Source organism: Orcinus orca, chromosome 3 (genome assembly GCF_937001465.1).
Source record: "Orcinus orca chromosome 3, mOrcOrc1.1, whole genome shotgun sequence".
NCBI classification, from domain to species: domain Eukaryota; kingdom Metazoa; phylum Chordata; class Mammalia; order Artiodactyla; family Delphinidae; genus Orcinus; species Orcinus orca.
In genome coordinates this window covers 158,860,512-158,881,480 of record NC_064561.1, presented here as the reverse complement: position 1 = coordinate 158,881,480, position 20,969 = coordinate 158,860,512, and the positions used below count along the sequence as shown (strand labels likewise).

The following is a 20,969-nucleotide window of genomic DNA, read 5'->3' as shown; positions in this document are numbered from 1 at the left end:
TGGAAAGTTCAACCAGAGAAAGGATTGAGGTAGTAAGAATTTTATATGAATTTAAAATACAAAACTTTGCATCAAGTTTGAAAAGTAATGTTTCCTGTAGAGTGGATCTCTAAAGGGGCTCTGCAGACATGTCTGAACTCAAGAAATTAAGATTGATGTCGGGAGGAGACTGAGGCATGAGTTACTTGTTGTCAGAGGCAAAGGAAGGCATACAATTTTTTGGCAACCGTGGAATACCCTAATTATTTACATCCATAATTAATATGTTGAAAGTAGGCATAGCCATAATGGGCTCTTTCTTCAGCTAACTCATTCTCCTGACCTGCCTGAAGGCTGTCCTCTCATGATCCCAACATATCCATTCAGTCAGTTATAAAAGATTTTATTAAGCCATGATCCTCAAGCCCAAGATCTTTTTGCTCATGGAATATAACTTAAAGCCTCAATGCTGAGTCTTTTTGTCCTTCAACTAAAAACTAAAATAGATATTCAGCCCTCTCCCTCATTCTTCCATGAGTTTTTTGGGCTGGTCTTCCTTGGTTCATTCATCCTTCAATCCATTTATCAAATATCACTGAACACTTCCTAGATCCTAGTGCTAAGCCCTGCAGGGCCAGATCACCGATAGGTAAATAGTCGAGGAAGGAGATGAGATGCATCCACTTGTAATTAAATTATATTGTGCATATGGAAATTGGTATATGGGTAGTATAAAACATTTTTGAAATTCAGAAGAAGTTTCTTCCAACTAGGATCATCATGGAGGTAGCCACGTCTGAGGGTTTGAAGCATGAGCAGAATCTTGGGAGGTGGGACAGGATGGGGATCAGGTACCTAGGTAGACCGCACGCACGTCCATACGCACGCACGTCCATATCCACGCAGCGAAGGAGGTTTTGTTTAATATGATTGGCTCCTTCTTCTGCAGTTAAGGAGGTGAGCCTGTCTGTAAGGATTTGAGCTTCAGTGACAATATGGTGAATTTCTCCCCCAACAGGTACCCCCTTGAAGAGTCCTTCTCTTGCAAAAAAGGTGAGTCAAGACACACTGCTGCCTCGCTCAGCTGGCCCACAAACCAGTTCCTGAAGCCCATAAGTCAAACTACAGATCCCAGCCCATATTTCTGTCCATGAGTCATTTTGGCCACTTTACACAGGAAATGGCAACAATGTTCATTAGAGAACAAATATACAAATGTGTGTTTATTAAATATTCATCCAGGAAAAGAACAGAACAACAAAATAAAAGAACTAAGCTACACTTTGAAAAATAGCTGCTTCATAATAAAGGGGGACCCTGGTCAGTTTGCGGGAGGGTACCTGCAACTTTAAGGAGAGTGTGGAATCTTTCTCAGGTGGACGTTCCCAAATGCCAGTGGATCAGAGAACAGGAGTCAAACTCTCCTATTTTGTTGTTTCATCAATAGGCCGAGCCCGTGCCTTGGAATTCCATTCTACTTCCTACCTCTTCCTCCAGTGTTTCTCCTGGGATGGTTGATGTTTTGCTACTGTGGCTTTTCTGATCACAGCCAAAAAAATATTGCTTAAAAACATTGTCTGGCGCCATTGCCTTTTAATGCATTGTTTAATTTCGCCATCCTAAAGTAAATGGAAGTAGGTGTTTACCATCAGAGCTGTTTTGAGTGACCACAGATGAGAACAAAGTGTTTTCGGGAAGATAGGATGCAACTACTGTTTAAAATAATCTGCCTCTGGTGCAAATTCCTCATCCCGCACTGCCTTCTTCAACAGGACTCCCTGATCTCTGAATCTGAACTCTCCCAGTACTTTGCTCACGATGTCCCAGGCCCGCTGTCTGACTTCGTGGTGGCCGGCTCCGAGGATGAGGACCCCCCTGGAAGTGGCTGCGGGAGCTCCGCGGAGCTGCCTGGCGCCTCCCGTAAGCCATGACTTTTCCGATTCCACGATGTGTTGGTTAATATGTCACGGTGCTGGGATACGCAAAGAGAACTGGAAATCACACCTCTGGTTGAGTAGAAGCCACCTTTCTACCCTGGCTAAATTCAGAGTTTGCTCTTGGGAAATGCAGCCCACTCTTAGTGGCTGGCCCCCCACTTCTGTGGTAAATGGGCTGGGCTGACGTTCTGTACCCCCAGTGTTGAAGGATGCTGAACCGCCCCCTTTGGGTGGTATTTACACAGTGCAGTCTTGGAATTTATGGCACCAAATCGTGGCTGGCAACCTGATGGCCTTACGTTTTAGGGCAATCCTAGCCAAACTCCTTCCCTCGCTAGGCCCTAACTTAATTCTTTCAAAGAGGGCAGTGAGTGAAAGATTCAGAACTTAGACGTTATCAAATAGGGATTTTTAGAAAAAGACCTCATTGATTATTTTCTCGGTATAATCTGAAATAATGATCTGATGTGAACCATACTGACTTCTCATTCCTGCCGGTGTGGTTTCCTTTTGCTCATTTCTCCTGTTTGCATAAGAAAATCCCTGGTGTCGGGCGAGGCAGATGAGAACCCGTCTAGCTCATTTGGAGCACTTGATGTGCCTCCTCTGGTCTCTGATAGAAAAGTTGCAAGGTGGAAGCACGTGTAATCTTTCACTACATTTAACGAGAAGCGGAGAGTTTGCAGAGCAGCCCACGCTCTCCTTCCCTTCCCAGGTTGGAGTTTATAAATCATGTGTAATCTCAGGCTTCACTGTGCCCGTTAATCAAGCCCCACCTCCAACTTTTGCAGATGAAGGAAGGACCTCAGGTGATAAGAAGGCCCAGGTGTGCAGGACCCGTGGGTCCCTGGGCATCCTCCCACAGAGGACTATTCGGCGGCAGCATTTAGGTCGAAGTCAGTAATGTGGTAGACATCACGGATGTTGACAAGTTAATACATTTCTGTCTCTAGGCAGCACACATGTTTAAGTGAAACAAACCAGAGGTTAAGATATTTTTAAAAAGTAGAAAAACAAAAAGGGAGACCAGTAGGAAAAGGAGAGAGGGAAGCCAGCTCTCTGCTCTGTGGAGATCCCGAGAAACCGTATCATTTCAGCCTGGTGTCCAGTAGCCAGAAGGTGTGTATCTGGCATTTGTGAACGTGGAAATGCTCGTGTGTAACGAGGGGGGTCAGATTAAAAGACCACGCCAGATGGGAAGATGTTTCATTCAACTTTTCTTTCCCCAACCCCGCCAGCTCACAAGGAACCAGGAAAACCCAGGGCCAACAGCCTTGTGTCTCTAGGAAGTCAGCGGGCCTCCGGGCTCTTCCACAAGCAGGTGACAATTGTCAGGCAAGCCAGTCTTCCCGGGAGCCCACAGGTCCTCCGAAACCCTCTCCTCCGCCAGAGGAGGGTGGGCTGCTACGATGACGACGCCAGTGATGAAGAAGAGTTTGATGGCGAAGGGGACTGCATTTCCCTCCCGGGGACCCTCTCAGGTCCCAGCAGGCCTCTGACAGACAACGGCTCTACATGCGTCTCAGCGGCCTCTTCCAAGGTCACGGGTATCAACCAAGAGGCACATCCCCAGAAAACCCTGGTCAGCAAGGCCTCCTCGGTGCCCCTCCTTGGCAGCTCGCTGGACTTACAGGAGAGTGTCCCAGGAGGCGTGGGGGACACCCTTGTACATGCGGCCAACCCGCTGGTCCCTTCAGAGGCCCCCGAGGGGAGCCCTGGCTGCCTGGGGAGGAAGGAGCTTTCAGGATCGAGGAGTTCACCCAAGTTGGAGTGCAAAGCCGGATCGGGCAGCCAGAGTCTGGCGAGCACGGACAGCCCCGGTTCCCTCCAGCAGAAGAATGACAACCTGGGGTCCAGGCACAAACCAGTGGCCAGGGTCAGCCCACACCACAAGAGGCCCGAGGCTGAGGCCAGGCCCAGGAGCTCAGGAACGGCCGGCCTGACCGATGGAGCCAGTGACCCGTGTGGTCCGGACTTGAACGTCCAGGCCACTTCCGTCAAAGTGGCTGTGACCGGTTATCAGCCAGGAGGAACTGTGGAGAAGGTAACTGATTTCTCTTCGTTACTTGGGATCTAGTGAGTATTGTATGAATGAGTGTGGAGCATGCTGTAAAGCATACGTTAATCTGTCTGAAAGGAAGGATAATGATTGGAGAATTATCTTTCAATAGAGCCATTCATTTCAATACTCAAACTGCTTGGGAGCCTGGTAATACTACGTCGCCAGGTTGGTGCGGGGAGGTGCCTAGGTACTGAGTCGTGAGATCATTCGGCCAAAAGATACAATCGCTCTCTTACCTGTACACAGGGCCTGCGGCTGATGATGGAGGAAACCCATCATCAGTGGAGGCCAGTGGAGGAAACCCCTGGGTCTGGTACCGGCTTCTCCACTGACTAATTGGTAGTCATTTGGGCAAGTTATTGCATCTTCCTGAACCACAGTTGTCTGGACTGTAAAATAGGGATGGTGCTGTCTGCCCTGATCATCTCACAGAGTCGGGGTGACCATCAAATATAGGTTAATGGTGATTACGTCTGGCTGTCAACGTTCTGATTGATCCTTATTTTTTCAGACTTTCTACAGTGATGATGTATAGTTATAGCTACTCATACCCTTGTTGTGAGTATCACATGAAATAAGGGGCATGCGTTCACTTAGAAACATATAATGTACCACATTAAATGCACGTTAATATTATTTATGTTTCTACTTGGTTACCAGTATGTTAGACTGGCCCAGAATTATTAAATTGTACCTTTTTAAAAAAATGTTAACATACCTCCACTTTAGCAAGGAGAGAGTAAGAGAAACAAACATTGTTTACAGTCTCCTCAACATAAATAATTTCATTCTGAGCAAAGAATCTGAGACGACTTATAAGGCTATACAGGTATGCCTCGGAGATAATGCAGGTTCAGTTCCAGACCACTGCAATAAAGTGAATATGGCAATAAAGTAAGTCACATGAATTTTTTGGCTTCCCAGTGCATATGAAGGTTATGTTTACAGTATACTGTAGTCTGTTAATTGTACAATAGCATTATGTCTTTAAAAATAATGTACATGTAATAACTTTAAAATACTTTATTGCTAAAAAATGCTAACCATCTGAGCCTTTGGTGAGTCATAATCTTTTTGCAATAGTTTCATCAAAGATCACTGATGACAGATCACCATAACAAATATAATAATAATGAAAAAAATCGAAATATTGTAAGAATTACCAAAATGTGACAGAGACAAATATGACAGAAATGAGCAAATGCTATTGGAAAAATGGCACCAACATACTTGCTCGACGCAGGGTTGTCACAAACCTTTAATTTGTAAGAAACACAGTATCTCTGAAGTGCAGTTTTTATTCCTATATTTATAAAGATGTGTGTTCAAGTGGTTTGTATAAACATACAAGAGAGCCAGAAAATATAAAGTCATAAAAGCTATTCTAGGCAGAAGGGGTTTTGTTGCTGTTTTTTTTACCTTGTAGAAAAAGTAGAAACTCACATCTTTTCCTCCTCCTAAAAAATTATTACCTCTAACTAGCACATGTTTTATTTTTTTATTATTATTATTTTTTTAACAAAGCTTTTTGGTCATAGGTTCAGTCATTTTTTAAAATATTTATTTATTCATTCATTCATTCATTTGGTTGTGCCGGGTCTTAGTTGCGGCAGGTAGCCTCCTTAGTTGTGGCAGTCGGGCTCTTTAGTTGTGGCTTGTGAACTCTTAGTTGTGGCATGCATTATGGGATCTAGCTCCCTGACCCGAGGGATCAAACCCGGTCCCCCTGCACTGGGATCACGGAGTCTTAACCACTGCACCACCAGGGAAGTCCCAGCACATGTGTTGAAAATGTAATGTTCAGCTAATGGGTAAACCCCTTCTTTTTAAAAGTATCACAAGTTTTGAATAACTATATGAAGCCAAATCAGGGGTTTTATTCATAATAATTTATTTCTATTAAAATAAGAGCTCTTGTACTTGTGAATTAGTCCCAGTAAGACCTTTGAGCAGCATTTAAAACTTTTGTACAAAAGAAGTTCAATTTTTCTCACAAAATTTTTAGTTCCCAAATTTTATTTTATTTATATATGCAAAAGAAAATAGACTACATTGCCATAAGGTATTTACCCTCAAATATTAGAAGCTTAAAAAAAACCAAAACTGTCTCTTTTGGCAAATAGATTGTCTTCCACTGTTTTTGTTGAATACTTTTTAAAATTGAGATGAAATTCACATAACATAAAATTAAACATTTTAAAGTGTCCAGTTCAGGGCTTCCCTGGTGGCACAGTGGTTAAGAATCCGCCTGCCAATGCAGGGGACACGGGTTCAATCCCTGCTTCCGGAAGATCCCACATGCTGCGGAGCAACTAAGCTCGTGCACCACAACTACTGAGCCTGCGCTCTAGAGCCCGCGAGCCACAACTACTGAGCCCACGCGCCGCATCAACTGAAGCCCACGTGCTCTAGAGCCTGTGCTCGGCAACAAGAGAAGCCACCGCAATGAGAAGCTCGCGCACCGTAACGAAGAGTAGCCCCCGCTCGCCGCGACTAGAAAAAGCCTGCACGCAGCAACAAAGACCCAACACAGCCAAAAATAATAAATAAATAAATTTATTAAAAAATAAAAAAATAAAATGTCCAGTTCAGTGGCACCTGCTGCATTCAGTGCTGTACAGTCACTACCTCTGTTGAGTTCCAGGCTCTTCTACTGGTTTTATATTACATTTATGCCTTATTAGTAAACAGAAAATTCACTGAGTTAAACGCTGTATAGATTTCCCTCAGCAGATAATTGATATTTTACTAAATGATTTTTTTTTTTTTTTTTTACAAAAGTAGCTAAAAGATACTCCATCTGTTTCACCCCTTTCCTCTGCTGCCACCTTTGGGCCACTTTATGACTCCTTCACTCAGAGGGTAAATTTCAAATAAATCTGATTTAACTATTTAGCAAGTCTGTTTAGAAACTTTTTTTTTTACAGTAGGTATTAGATAGAAGAAAGGAAGATGAAGTAACTGACACTTGGCTAAAGTGCAATTTTGAAATGTTAATTTTATTTATTCAGCTTAGTCCCTCCCTAACTCCCAAAATGAGGAGCTGATTCTGGTCTTGGATATCTTTTTTTTATTATTATTATTATTCAGATTTAACTGGGCATCCTGTGTGGTTTGGGGTTTTTTTTTTGGCTGTGTCTGGTCTTAGTTGCGACACGCAGGATCTTCTGTTGTGGCATGTGGGCTCTTCGTTGTGGCATGTGGGCTTCTCTCAAGTTGTGGCGCGTGGGCTCCAGAGCACGTGGGCTCTATAGTTTGCGGCAGGCAGGCTCTCTAGTTGAAGCGCGCGTGGGCTCAGTAGTAGTGGCGCCCAGGCTTAGTTGCCCCGGGGCATGTGGGATCTTAGTTCCCCGACTAGGGATTGAACCCGCATCCCCTGCATTGGAACATGGATTGTTTACCACCGGACTGCAAGTCCCTGGTCTTGCATATCTTGATGCAATATTATAACAACAATGCCTTACCTCTATACAGCCTTTCGTGGGTTTTTTTCTTCATTTTCTTATTTTTTAATTAATTTATTTTTATTGAAGTATAGTTGATTTACAACGTTGGGTTAGTTTCAGGTGTACAGTAAAGTGATTCAGTTATACATCCATATATACCTATTTTTTTTCAGATTCTTTTCCCTTATAGGTTATTACAAAATATTGAGTATAGTTCCCTGTGCTATACAGTAGGTCCTTGTTGGTTATCTATTTTATATATAATAGTGTGTATATGTTAATCCCAAACTCCTAATTTATCCCTCCCCTCCCCACTTTCCCCTTTGGTAACCATAAGTTTGTTTTCCATGTCTGTGGGTCTATAGAGGTTTTTGTATGGTGAGTGTTGTAGCTGTTATCTCATTTAATTATCCTTTATTTAAAACTCTATGAGTTGGGGCAAGTCTTATCATCCCCATCTTTTTTCTAATTTTTTTTATTGTGGTAAAATACACATAGTATAAAATTTACCATCTTTTTTTTTTTTTTTTTTTTGCGGTACACGGGCCTCTCACTGTTGTGGCCTCTCCCGTTGTGGAGCACAGGCTCCGGACGCGCAGGCTCCGTGGCCATGGCTCACGGGCCCAGCCGCCCCGCGGCATGTGGGGTCTTCCCGGACCGGGGCACAAACCCGTGTCCCCTGCATCGGCAGGCAGACTCTCAACCACTGCGCCACCAGGGAAGCCCTAAAATTTACCATCTTAACCATTAAAGTGTACAGTTCCATGATACTAGTATATTTATAAGGTTGTGTAACCATCACCACCATCCATCTCCAGAACTCTTTTTATCTTGCAAAATGGAGACTCTGTACCCATTAAACAACAACTCCCCGTTTCTCCCTCCCACCAGCCCCTGGAAATCACCATTCTATTTTCTGTCTCTATGATTTTGACTACTCTGTGTACCTCATATAAGTGGAATCATACATTTGTGTTTTTTTTTATGACTGGTCTATGTTGCTTAACATAAGGTCCTCAAAGCTTATCCACGTAATAGCATGTGTCAGAATTTCCTTCCTTTATAAGGCTGGATAATATTCCATTGTATGTATATAACACATTTTGCATATCCATTCATCTATCGATGGACACTTGGGTTGCTTCCACATTTTAGCTATTGTGAGTAACACTGCTATGAACACAGGTGTACACACATCTCTTTGAGACCCTGCTTTCAATTCTTTTGGGTATACACCCAGGAGTGGGATTACTGGATCATGTGGTAGTTCCGTTTTTAGTTTTTTGAGGAATCTCCATACTGTTTTCCATAGTATGGAAACGGCTACACCATTTTACATTCCTACCAACAGTGCACGAGGTTCTAATTTCTTCACATTCTCACCAACACTTGTTATTTCTGTATTCTTTTTTTTTTTGTGGTGCGCGGGCCTCTCCCGCTGCGGAGCACAGGCTCCGGACGTGCAGGCTCAGCGGCCATGGCTCACGGGCCCAGCCGCTCCGCGGCATGTGGGATCTTCCTGGACCGGGGCACGAACCCATGTCCCCTGCATCGGCAGGCGGACTCTCAACCACTGCGCCACCAGGGAAGCCCTATTTCTGTATTCTTGATTGTAGCCATCCTAATGGGTGTGAGGTAATATCTCATTGTGGTTTTGATTTGCATTTTCCTAATCACCCACATCTTAAAGTTGAAAAAACTGAGGTTTAGGAAGAGCGACAAGACCATAAATTTCTATTGGACCTTAAACCCAGAATCTGAATCTTGTGGCTCCTGGTCCAGGGCTCTTTGAACTTTCCCAAACCAGTTCTCTGTGTGTGATGCCTTAGGACACAGAAACCCTGAAAGCCACTGACAGTGACTTGTAGTTGTCCTCGTGCCAGGACTCTCTGGACAAGCTGACCGTTGGGGATGGGCGAGTCCCCACCGACTGGGGGCCAGCTGGTACCCCGCCCCACCCAGATGCTGGCCACCCCACAGAGAAGCCGCCTGAAGCTGCACCCGAGCAGGGGCAAGAACCCGGGACAGGTAAGATTACTTTATCACTTGTTAAGCTTCAGGATGGGAGGGCAGAAGTTACCTTAATAAAAATGTTATCGATATATGCGGAGAATTTTGAGGGGCAGAGAAATCTTACACAGGTTAATGATAGTTAAAGCTGCCTGCATTTAACACCTTGACTAGATCATTGTGCCTGAATTCATAGTTTTCATTCCATGTCGAGTGTGTCTGTCTTCAGCCAGTCCACAGCCTTTACCCATTTTCTGACATGTACCTTAGTGAATGAGGCACGAGATGAAACAGAAACATATTCTGCCCTTCAGAAACTCAACACCCTGCTTACGTGAAATCAGTTGTACTGAGAAGTGGCAGGAAAAACCTCCACAGAGGACAAGTAAAAAATTAATATTTTTTTACCTCATGTATCCACAGAAAATAATAGCTGAGGAGCCCTCCGAGGTCAGCAAGATGCTCCCAGGCCTGCGTGACGGGCTCTGGCCCTGGCAGGCTGTCCTCGGCACCAGTGACTCAGGTTATCGGCACACCTGTAACCTACTCTAGTTAGGGAGCTGCACCAAGCCCTCCCTGTCCTTCTACACCGACGACATCAGTTATAAAGGTTGCTGGGCCTTCGACCCCTGACGTGCCATAACTGAGCCAATGTGCTTCCCATTATTGAGTATTTGGGGGGTTTCCAAGTGAAGGAGTATTTTGAAACATGATGTCATGGACTGCCACCATGTAATTTAATCTCCTTCAATAAAACCCTCTTAGGTTACACACTTTGCACAAAAGCCAAATTGCTAACAACATTTTAGGGTTTGTTCAGCGAGTGAATCACCTGAAAAACAGCCTTACATTCCCTCCTTTTGTCTCATCGCTACTTTTCCCCGAGGTTGGCACCAGCAGAAGCAGGAAAGTCATGCTGAAGGGAGTTCAAAAAGGTTGAGCAGAGAAGGACAGGAGGCCGTGGATGTGCATCTTGTGGTGCCCCTGGCCATCCTCAGGGACCTGGGGAAGTTGTGTCTGGTCTCCGTGCGTGTCTTGATGAGCCAGCCTTGTTGCTGCCAGGTGCTCTCCACAGAGGTCAGGGTTTAGGTAACTGGCCAGCCTCCTGGGGTGACCCCTGGCCATGAACTCTGTGACCCCAGATACATTGCTTAACAACTCTGTGCCTCAGTTCCCCACCATTCCAGTGCAGATGGCCACAGTGCTGGGAGGAAAATTAAGTGCATGAAAAACTCTTAGCACAGCGCTAAGTCCCAATAATTAGTTCTTAATTATTGACCGCCCCCTTCGGAGGGTGTAGGCATATGCAATTAAGATGATTTGCATGGGAGATGTGGAGTGAATATAACATTTGGGGGAGATACACTTTTCAAAGCAAGGGCTTTCATTGTGACTGAGGTTTTCACTCCAAGCTCAGACCCAGAGTTCGTAAGAAAATGCAAATCTAATGTTCTTTATCATGCCAGTTTCCCCATCTATTGTAAGATGCCATGTGCCAGAGGTGGACAGCTTAGCTCACGCACCTGCAGGCCTTTTGCGGAGGAGCCTCCAGGACAGAGTGGCTGTCCAGAACCCACCTCATGGAATGACTTTACTTCCCACTGTCTCTAGGCAGGTGTCATCTTTCCCTGCGCCTTGGAGATTCCATGCTTTTTCTTGCTTCTCTGCTTTGACTCCCTTTCCTTCCTCACCTTCCTTCCCTTCGGTCTCTGATCAGACTATCCCTCCAGAACCCCACTCAGGTCCAGACCCTCCTGTCACAGCTTCCCGGGATAATCTTACCTCCTAGGTCACCCACACCCCTGAACCTGGTCAGGACACACTGGAGCTCAGGACAGGCTTCCATCTGTCTGGAGCATTCCATGTGTTTTCCCCAATTAGCCTCCTCTCCTGCACGACGCAGTACGGCCCTCAAGTACCCTGCTTGGACTGTTTTACTTTACTCTGGCTCACAACCCACGGCATGGGGCTAAACCCCGACGTGATCAGCCAGGGACTGAGAGGTTTGCAGAATCAAATAGAACAACAGCCTGACTCCTGTGGGGTTTGCCATCAGAGGGCAGATGGTGCACAGAAACCCAAGGGAAGGATTTCTGGTGTCCCCCATTCTTATAAACAACCAAAGAGGGCAGAAGCAGAGGTTCCTTCTGCCATCCAGTCTGAGTTATTTTAGAGCTTCTAAAGCGTGGTGGTATTTGTTAGATGTGAGCACTCTGTAATTTTAGAGACAAAAACAAGCCTACATTTAGGCTGTGGGATGTCCTTCTAAAAGAGACCCCAAAATTGAGGCTGTTTACAGTTTTCCACTTTTTTAATTGAGAGGTTTTCTATTTTCTTACCTCCCCCCTGTATGTCCTGTGCCACCCACCTTCTGTTTACATTCTCCACACAGGACCCCACGGCTCCCCAGGCCCCCTCCCTTCCCCAGGGGAGAAGGGGGTGGTGCACCCTGACCACAGCAAGACCTCAGCGCATGCAGGGCCAGCGAGGCAACCCGAAGACCCCGGAGAGACAGAGTCACCCAGGGTGCCTGAGTCTGAGGACAGTGCATCCCAGGGGACGATGGCCACAGCTCATCCTGACCTCAGCGAGACCGGAGCGGCCCCAGAAGCCAGCTCGCCCCGTGCCACCCGGAAGGCCGCTGCCCACAGTGGAGCGGGGCCCGCGGCCGAGGGGGCATCTCCGGCCACTGCCGTGCTGTCACGAGACCTCACGACCCTGGAGAAGAGACAGGGGGTTCCGGGTCACCACAGCGATGCTCTGCAAACCACGGGAACCCTCGTGCCTGGAAACTGCCGGGGGTCGGCTCTGCCCCAAGGAACAGACTCTGGGTCTGCAAGGGCGCCGCGGGCCAGCCCCTCCCTGCCGTCACCGAGTGACAAGGCCCCGGAGGGGTGTGGCGGTGCCTCGGGGCCCGGCTGCCCCAGGGGCAGCGGGAGCAGCCCCGTGACTGACATCGACAGGCTCCTGGAGGAGCTCGATGCTTCTGGAGCAAGGCCTCCGCCTCCCGGGAAAGGGGCCCGGCTGAGCCGGGAGTGCGCTGCCCCGGGGCCGCAGCGGGCCGAGTCGGACCCGGACTCGGGGAGCCAGGCCCCCGGCCCGAGGAGGCCCGTGGCTGCCGGTCCAGCCCCTTGCCCCCAGTGGGCCCACCAGCCTTCGGTTCTGGATTCCATCAATCCCGACAGACATTTTACTGTGAACAAAAGCTTTCTGAGCAGCTACTCTAGAAACCTCAGCAGCCTCCACGAAGACAGTACGTCGCTGTCGGGCCTGGGCGACAGCACGGAGCCGTCCCTCTCGTCCATGTACGGAGATGCTGAGGACTCGTCTTCGGACCCCGAGTCGCTCACTGAAGCCCCACGAGCTCCCGCCAGGGACAGCTGGTCCCGTCCTCGTCTTTGTCCTCGTCCTCATGGGGCTTCTCACAAGGGAGACACGACGGAGTCTGAGGAAGAGCAGGTTGAAATCTGTGCCACGAATGGCCCCCCCGATCCACCCGCAGCCAGCGCTCCTGCCCTTGCCCAGGGGGCCGCCTGCCCTGCCTTCGCCAAAGCCCTGCCACCGAAGCACGGAGCCCTAAGCCCGGCGGCGGGGGACGCCGGGGACGCCGCCGCCTCCGCGCCGGGAGCCTTGGGCCCAGCAGCCCCGGGCCCTCCACGGCTGCCTCTGCCCTCGGACGCCAGGTCTCGGGAGCCGGAAACGCCCGAGGCTGCACGGGCTGCCGAGGACCCCGGGGAAGCCGCCCAGCCTCCGCCCGGCCCCAGGTCTGTCCCCGGGCCCCCAGGCCCCCTCAGCTCTCCTAACATGGTGAATGGTTTGGAGCACGACTGGCTGGATGACAAGACCCCACCTGAAGAACAGGAAACAAACGTTCACGCCACTGGAAACCGGGGCGCCCTCGGGGCGTGCGACCCCGAGAACAGAGACCTGGCTCTGGCAAAGCTGCACATCTCCGAAGTTCAAGACCCGGACGACTTGCTGCCAAAGCCGAAACCCATCTGCAGGCGGCCCATCATGGCCTGGTTTAAAGAGATAAACAAAAGCAACCAAGGGACGCATGCGCAGAGCAGAAGTGAAACCGAACCACCCACGATGCCGGCCAGAAGGCCCGACCCCAAGGACCAGGCGCTGAGCTCCGGCCACAAGAAGGGGGTGGCTGTACGGGACAGCCCCCCTCCCCGGCTGAGTCTGGAGAATAAAGACCTGCCTAAGAAGAGTTCCATGGAAACCCTTCTGAGTACCTGTCAGAAACCCAAAGCCGGTCCTAAGCTGAAGAGACTGAGCATCAAAAGCAAAAGCAAAGTCAGCTCCGAGGCCCCAGCCACTCACCCGGCGAAGGCCGGGGGCACAGAGCACAGGAAAGCCCTCGTTTCACCCCAGGCCTCCCACAAAGTGCTTTCTAGGGTGGCATCACACCGGTTCCATACAGGTGACCATGAGGAACCGGACAGAAGCGCCGCAGCCGCCCCCCAGCCTCCCCAGTGTGTGGAGGGCAAGCTGCCCCAGGGGACCCCAGGCTCCCTGAAGCCCTCGGCATCCGACACCAGCATCAGGATGTTCATTTCGCCCTTGACCTCCCCCAAGACCCTTCCTGAGCAGGGTGCGTGCAGTAGGCTCCACCCGGCTGTGTACTCAGAACCTGACCGAGGCTGCCCGGCCGCCCCCAGATCTCCGAAGTGTGGTCCAGAGAGCAAGGCTCCCCCTGCGTCCCCTGGGCTGGTGAGTCCCACGGCACCAAGGAGTGGCGCGTCCACAGCGGCCGGCAAGCGGGAGGTCCCCCCTACCGGGCAGGGCGAGCAGCCCCCGTCCAGCCAAACGGACTCAGCAGCAGAAGCCTCCCAGGCTGGAGGGACCGGCGACAAAAGAAGCAAAATCATTGCTGGTGAGCCCCTCGAAAGGACCAACGAGCTGAAAATCATTGAGGTCTCTTCTGAAAGGACGCCCAAGAATGCGTATGGTGACAAGCCAGCTGAGAGTGACAGGCAGGGAGGGTTCCTGGCCCAGAGCACCTGTCAGGAGAAGAGCGAATTCAGGCTCTGTCACCAGTCAGTGGACTCGTCCCCAAATCATCCATCCTCACGCACGTCTCGGGCCTCCCAGGTGGAGCAGGGAGCACAGCAATCTGTCAGCAGGGCGAAACAGACTTCCTCCCCCTCCCGGCAGCTGCCGGCTGAAAAGGCAGATCCTTGCCAGGGAAGGTCAGACCACAGGGCAGACTCCCTGGGGATGCCCAGGAACGGCACGACAGTGGGCCCGGCACCGGGGGAGCATCCCTACTTCACGCCAAGGCCAGCAACCAGGACCTACTCCATGCCAGCCCAGTTCTCCAGCCACTTCGGCCGGGAGGGCCATGCCCTACACAGCCCAGGGCGCCCGCCCCGGGACAGCCAGCTCCCTGCCACCGGTGGGGGCCTCCTCGAGGCCAGGGCGTCCAGAGGCAGTGTTCTCAGCCTGGTTAATGGACAGGGCGTGTATAGCGTAAAGCCCCTGCTGGAGACTTCGAGGAACCTTCCAACCACAGACGAAGGGGATGTCCTGTCAGTGCAGGAAACAAGCTGCCTACTCACAGACAAAATCAGAGTCACCAGGAGATATTACTACTCTGAGCAGAACTGGCCCCATGAATCTACCTCATTTTTCTCTGTGAAGCAGAGGATCAAGTCTTTTGAGAACCTGGCCAATTCTGACCGGCCCACAGCCAAGTCCGGGGCCTCCCCGTTTCTGTCGGTAAGCTCCAAGCCTCCGATTGTGAGGCGGTCTTCAGGCAGCGTGGCTTCCGGGAACCTCGGCCACTCCAGTGACGCGGCAGCGAGGTCGCTGAGACGCAGCCTGAGTTCCTGCAGTGAAAGCCAAGGTGAAGGCAGCACCCTCATCCCCCCGATGACCAAGTCCCCGTCCAGCATGACTCTGACAGCCTCCCGGCAGAGCCCGGGGGAGGCTGCTAACAAGGGCGCTGACTCAGACCCGAAGCGATCACTTGGTCCTTCGGGAATCCCCACCCCAACGGTGACCCCAGCCTCTCCCACCAAGAGAAACAAATGCTCGGTGCGTCACACCCAGGCCTCACCTTTGTCCCGCTCGAAGCTCCAGGAGCTGAGAGCCCTGAGCATGCCTGACCTCGACAAGCTCTGCAGCGAGGACTTCTCGGCCGGGCCGACTGCTGTGCTCTTCAAAACCGAGCTGGAAATCGTCCCCCGGAGGTCACTTGGCTCCCCTGCTGGAGGCCTCCACGGCTCCACTGCCCTTTCATGGCCCGTGAAGGGGGCGGACAGGGCCTGTCCAGGGGGAAGCAGCCCTAAAGCCACTGAGCCTGGGGCACCCAGTTCAGCCCGCGATGTGGGTGAGACCACCCAGGATCTGCCTTCCGGAAAAAGTTGGTCAGTTAAGTAAGTATCCACCCCTGCCCTTTTATGTAATGAAAATTTTTTTTTGATGGACTGGTTTTAGATTTATAGAAAAGTTGCAAAGATAGTGCAGACTTCCCCTGTACCCGTTACCCAGCTGCTTCTGATGTTAACGTCGTACGTAACCACGGTCCATTTGTCAAAAGTAAGAAGTTAACATTGGAACAACACTATTAGCTAAACAACAGACTTTATTCAGATTTCACTGAATAAATTCCACTAACGTCCCTTTTCTATTCCAGCCTCCAATTTTGGTTTTAGTATCATTATTGGGAAAATACAGTGCCTGCAGGGAAAGGTGTTTGCCGAAATGTTGCTCTAAAAAGAGGCTTCTATAGGCTAGGGCACTTATACAAAAGTGGAGAGAGAGACAGAGAGAGAGAGAGAGAGAGAGGGAGAGAGAGAGATGGCTGGACAGGGAAAGCCGACGCTCAGGGGAGAATCGGGGCCTTTGAGGGTGACTGGAGTCAAACGGGAAATTTCTAATATGTTTTAAAATATTTCGCTGGAGCCTACAGAATATTTAATATGTCTGAAATTATCTGTTAAACTCTGGCATTGGTCTCCTAACATCTTGGAGGGATCCCAAAATCCATAGGAATTCCCACTGCTATCAGCAGTGAATGAAATTCCTGTTCAACATTCAGAATTCTTCAAGCAGTTTGGAGTGGGAGTTACGACCAAAAGAGAGTGTGAAAATCAGAAAATACCTGCAATATGGTAGAAAGATCATTCTAAATGCATCCTAGCAAAATGGAGAAACTGCTTTTTTCTTTAATGTTCTTCAAATATATATTATTTAGTTTGCATCAACTCCTGGTCTCAGCGGGGGATCAGCAAAGACTGCAGTCTGTTCTGTCATCAGCGGGGTCAAAATCTACTGTCCTAGCTCTCATTCAGGAAGCGAAAGCACAATCAGAGGTGAGTGAAACACAGAAAACACAGGAAGAGGGGACCGCTGCCACCTCGGTGCTCAGGCGTGTGCCACGGGCTCAGAGGGCCTGGGAGGGCCCTTCTCCGAGGGCTGTGTAGCGAGTCCTACAGCTCAGCCTGACTTCTGTCTCCCTTGCTTGTTGCTTGATTGTCTTGAATTTTTAGGTGCCAGATTGGTGTTTTAATTCCCCAGCAGCGAGTTACCATCTTCCCTACCCACCCCCGCAGTGAGTCCTGCAAATAGGACGAGGCATCCTGGAACTGTCGGGGAAGGGCACAAGTACCAAGTACCTTTGTCCACCTAACTGGACATAAACTACCTGTCAAGGGAGCCACCTGCTGGGGAAATGAGACTTAACGGCTGTGTAGCCCTACCCCAGCCCTAAGTGTAAGAGCTTCAAAGAAGCTGATTAGTCATTACAAGTAAAATTTTTCAGTAAATTGGATGTGACAGTAAACAACAACAAAAGAAACCATGGTCCATATCTAACCCTGAAGCACATTAATTTCTCAGAACTGTTCACTGAGATTTGAACCCTAATATATGAATATTTTCTGTCCAGAGAAGAAAAGCAAACATGAACAGTTTTTCTTGAGTGGTAATGTACCTGGGTCACAGATATCACCTGAGAACACTGTTCCAGAAATTTTAATATTATCCAGAAGGGCTGTGACATTGGCATCTAATAAGGGATGGGCCAGAATGGAGAGGAGATGGGATGGAATAGAGACCAGTTCCTTTTAGCTTCCACTGCCTTTGGATTCTCGGCCCCTGGTTTGGGTCCGTGAAGTTAGGAAACACCTTGAGACATACTGCGTTTTTTACTTTCAGGACGAGGGACTATTTCATTCTCTCCCTTCCTCCTTCTGTTACAAAGCATGAAAACCTTACTCTGGGATTTTGAGTCAAGGTGGCTCAGTGGGTTCCCACTTTGCCAGGCTCTTTGCTCCAGACATTTCACAGTGTTAGACATGAGGTGAAAACCAAAAAGTCTCAATCAGCCTCACAAGGGAGAGACACACTGTCAGGGACCACAGACAAAGCAGAGACTTTGTGTGCACAGGGCGCTGAGCGCCACCCTGCGGTCATCTTCTGGGCCTCCCTCACCCCCTCAGCCTGGGTCCATATTCACCACCAGCAGGTGTTGAAGATTATTCCTACTTTGATCAGAATGCAGCTTTATCTCTTTTTCTTATTGTCTTCAGTTAATTTCAGAGAGGAGCTGTGAGTAGAGATCTCCTCTCTCTGCCATCTTCAGAACTTTCCTGCCTTAATTTTTCCAAAGAGTATGGTCTGTAGGTGTTGAAAATGGCCCTGCACACAGTGACTTCCTGTGACCTCTGGAGGTGCTGTGAGAGATTAGAGTCAGGAAACAGCCCTGCTCTTCTGACTTCAACACGCCCAAACCTTGGAGAGCTCTTGAGGTGCTTCTAGCTTCCCTGATGCTGTGCTAATTAAGTTTCTCAAAGAGGCAACACTTGCCCTAGCAATCAGCCTCTAGCAGACTTGTATCCTCAAACACAACTGGAAGAAGAATTTGAATAAATTAGAATTTTGGTGATATGTCCTAGAATGCAGGAGAGTCTCATTTTCAAATACTGTCTTTGCTCCAATAAGGCATTTAAATATCTGAGAAGTATTTGTTTCAGCATCAAACTTCCCAGAAGCTACAGAGAGATCATGTCCCAGACCACATGTTCCTGTTTTTGTGAGAAAGCGTAGTCATCATTCTTCTCTCCAGTGAACAGTGTCTGAGCATGTATATACTTGGACTTGCCCATGAAGTCAAAAATCCCAGCCCCCCAAGGTTCTGCAGGATATTCTAGTGTTAGCACATGGAGCTTTGGTTTGAGTGAACTTCTTTAGAGGTGTGACATGCTTGGGATTACTCTTTAGGACTTAATAGGACTAAACATTGTTTCTTTTAAATATTGGTTTCTTTCCCCAGCACAATACAGAGGTGGTTTTCTCTTCCAACATTTTCACTTTCTCTGTCAGAGCAATCCTGGAGGGTTATTATTAGATTCTTTCTCTATCAGCATGTCTGAGAACACCTTGAATTGATGGATTATAAATCACTTCATGGGAAACCTAGCAATGCAGGTCTTTAAAATGAGGCTGAATCTTATCTAGCATGTATGTGAAGGAAGTCCAAATTCAGAATAATTAGCCCAGCTAATTTTTTTTAATTCTAAAATCTTTTTAAGCATTTAGTTAAATGCTTTTATTCCAAGCATCAATCTTTTGATTGATGCTTGGAACACAGGACAGTCTTTTGTTACTTACTAAGAATGTTCTAGTCTCAATATGAATTGACAAATTGTTTTAATGTACTATTTTTCAGCATACTTTGTGTTTTATGACTACCAGTTCATTAATTGCACCGAAAATCCAATAAGCTGAACATGGTGGAAGGGGGGACGTAAAACTTAACGGCCTCGATGTGCTCTCGTCCTGTCTCTTGGCACCTATACTTCTCTCTCCTGCTGACAACATGGGCTTTGCTCAATTGTAGACTTAGAAAATTGTAAAGAAGTCTCTTCATGATTGAATTATGTGCTATGATCAGATTTGGGAACACACAGTCTGGTGCCGAGAATGACTTCTAAAGTGTCCCGTGTCCCTGCCACTATCCTGGTTCATATGACCTTCTTGGCGGTTCTAGAGCTACAGGATGGACCCTCAGAACTCCACATAAGCACCACCCAGGAGGAAAGCAGGATATTCATGATGGCCCCTCTGCTTCCAGTATTGTGTGGAAGTGCCTAAGGAACCACTGGGGTTAGTGGTGACAAGCTCTGCAGTACTGTGGAAGGATTGACATCAGAACTTCCTTACTCTGGCACAAGGAATATACTTGTTTCTGTTTCTTTTCACTAGAATAAAGAAGATATTTACTTCATAGTCTTGAATAAAAAAGAAGGCTCAGGTCTGGGATTCAGTGTGACAGGAGGGACAGATGTGGAGCCAAAATCAATTGTGGTAAGTGACAATGTCGAGATGCTGTCGGAAGAGTCACTCCTGAAGCAGCCTCAGAATTTGATCAGGACAGAATTCATGTCAGTGGGTTCAAAGAATGCTGGTGTCTGTTCCCTGCCACCAAAACAAAAATAGAAAAGTGGGGAAAAAAGTAGTACATAACGTTATCATTGACAAAGAGACACAGTGTTTTTTTTTTTTTGACATCTTTATTGGAGTATAATTGCTTTACAATGGTGTGTTAGTTTCTGCTTTATAACAAAGTGAATCAGCTATGCATATACATATATCCCCATATCTCCCCCCTCTTGCATCTCTCTCCCACCCACCCTATCCCACCCCTCTTAGGTGGTCACAAAGCACCGAGCTGATGTCCCTGTGCTACGTGGCTGCTTCCCACTAGCTATTTATTTTACATTTGGTAGTGTGTATATGTCCATGTTACTCTCTCACTTCATCCCAGCTTACCCTTCCCCCTCCTCGTGTCCTCAAGTCCATTTTCTAGTAGGTCTACATCTTTATTCCCGTCCTGCCCCTAGGTTCTTCATGACCTTTTTTTTTAAGATTCCATATATATGTGTTAGCATATGGTATTTGTTTTTCTCTTTCTGACTTAATTCACTCTGTATGACACACTCTAGGTCCATCCACCTCACTACAAATGACTCAATTTCATTTCTTTTTATGGCTGAGTAATATTCCATTGTATATATGTGCCACATCTTCTTTATCCATTCATCTGCTGATGGACACTTAGGTTGCTTCCATGTCCTGGCTATTGTAAATAGAGCTGCAATGAACATTGTGGTATGTGACTCTTTTTGAATTATGGTTTTCTCAGGGTACATGCCCAGTAGTGGGACTGCTCAGTCTTTTGGTAATTCTATTTTTAGTTCTTTAAGGAACCTCCATACTGTTCTCCGTAGTGGCTGTATCAATTTACATTCCCACCAGCAGTGCAAGAGGGTTCCCTTTTCTCCACACCCTCTCCAGCATTTATTGTTTGTAGATTTTTTGATGATGCCCATTCTGACCGGTGTGAGGTTATACCTCATTGTAGTTTTGATTTGCATTAAGAGACGCACTTTTAATACATAGCGAGTGACCTTCAAGATGATGATACATATAAACACAGTTGCCTATGTCCTCATATTCACCTAAACATTTTATTGGTTTAAGCATTGGAAGGACATTAGAACTAACGGACCAAAACTTGCA

The 20,969-nt window shown here is 48.0% G+C and overlaps 1 protein-coding gene across 8 annotated transcripts in view; it reads left to right on the top strand.

Annotated features, from left to right (window-relative positions):
- The window catches only part of PDZD2 (PDZ domain containing 2), a 373,328-nt gene that overhangs the window by 341,238 nt on the left and 11,121 nt on the right, over nucleotides 1–20,969 (top strand). For all 8 annotated transcript variants that reach the window (XM_004266046.4, XM_033421312.2, XM_033421313.2 and 5 more), the window contains 7 exons: nucleotides 998–1,032; nucleotides 1,752–1,899; nucleotides 3,155–3,960; nucleotides 9,308–9,452; nucleotides 11,827–15,820; nucleotides 16,642–16,759; nucleotides 19,653–19,754. In XM_004266046.4, the coding sequence (XP_004266094.1) occupies nucleotides 998–1,032; nucleotides 1,752–1,899; nucleotides 3,155–3,960; nucleotides 9,308–9,452; nucleotides 11,827–15,820; nucleotides 16,642–16,759; nucleotides 19,653–19,754 (5,348 nt within the window). The remainder of the gene's footprint in view (nucleotides 1–997; nucleotides 1,033–1,751; nucleotides 1,900–3,154; nucleotides 3,961–9,307; nucleotides 9,453–11,826; nucleotides 15,821–16,641; nucleotides 16,760–19,652; nucleotides 19,755–20,969) is intronic.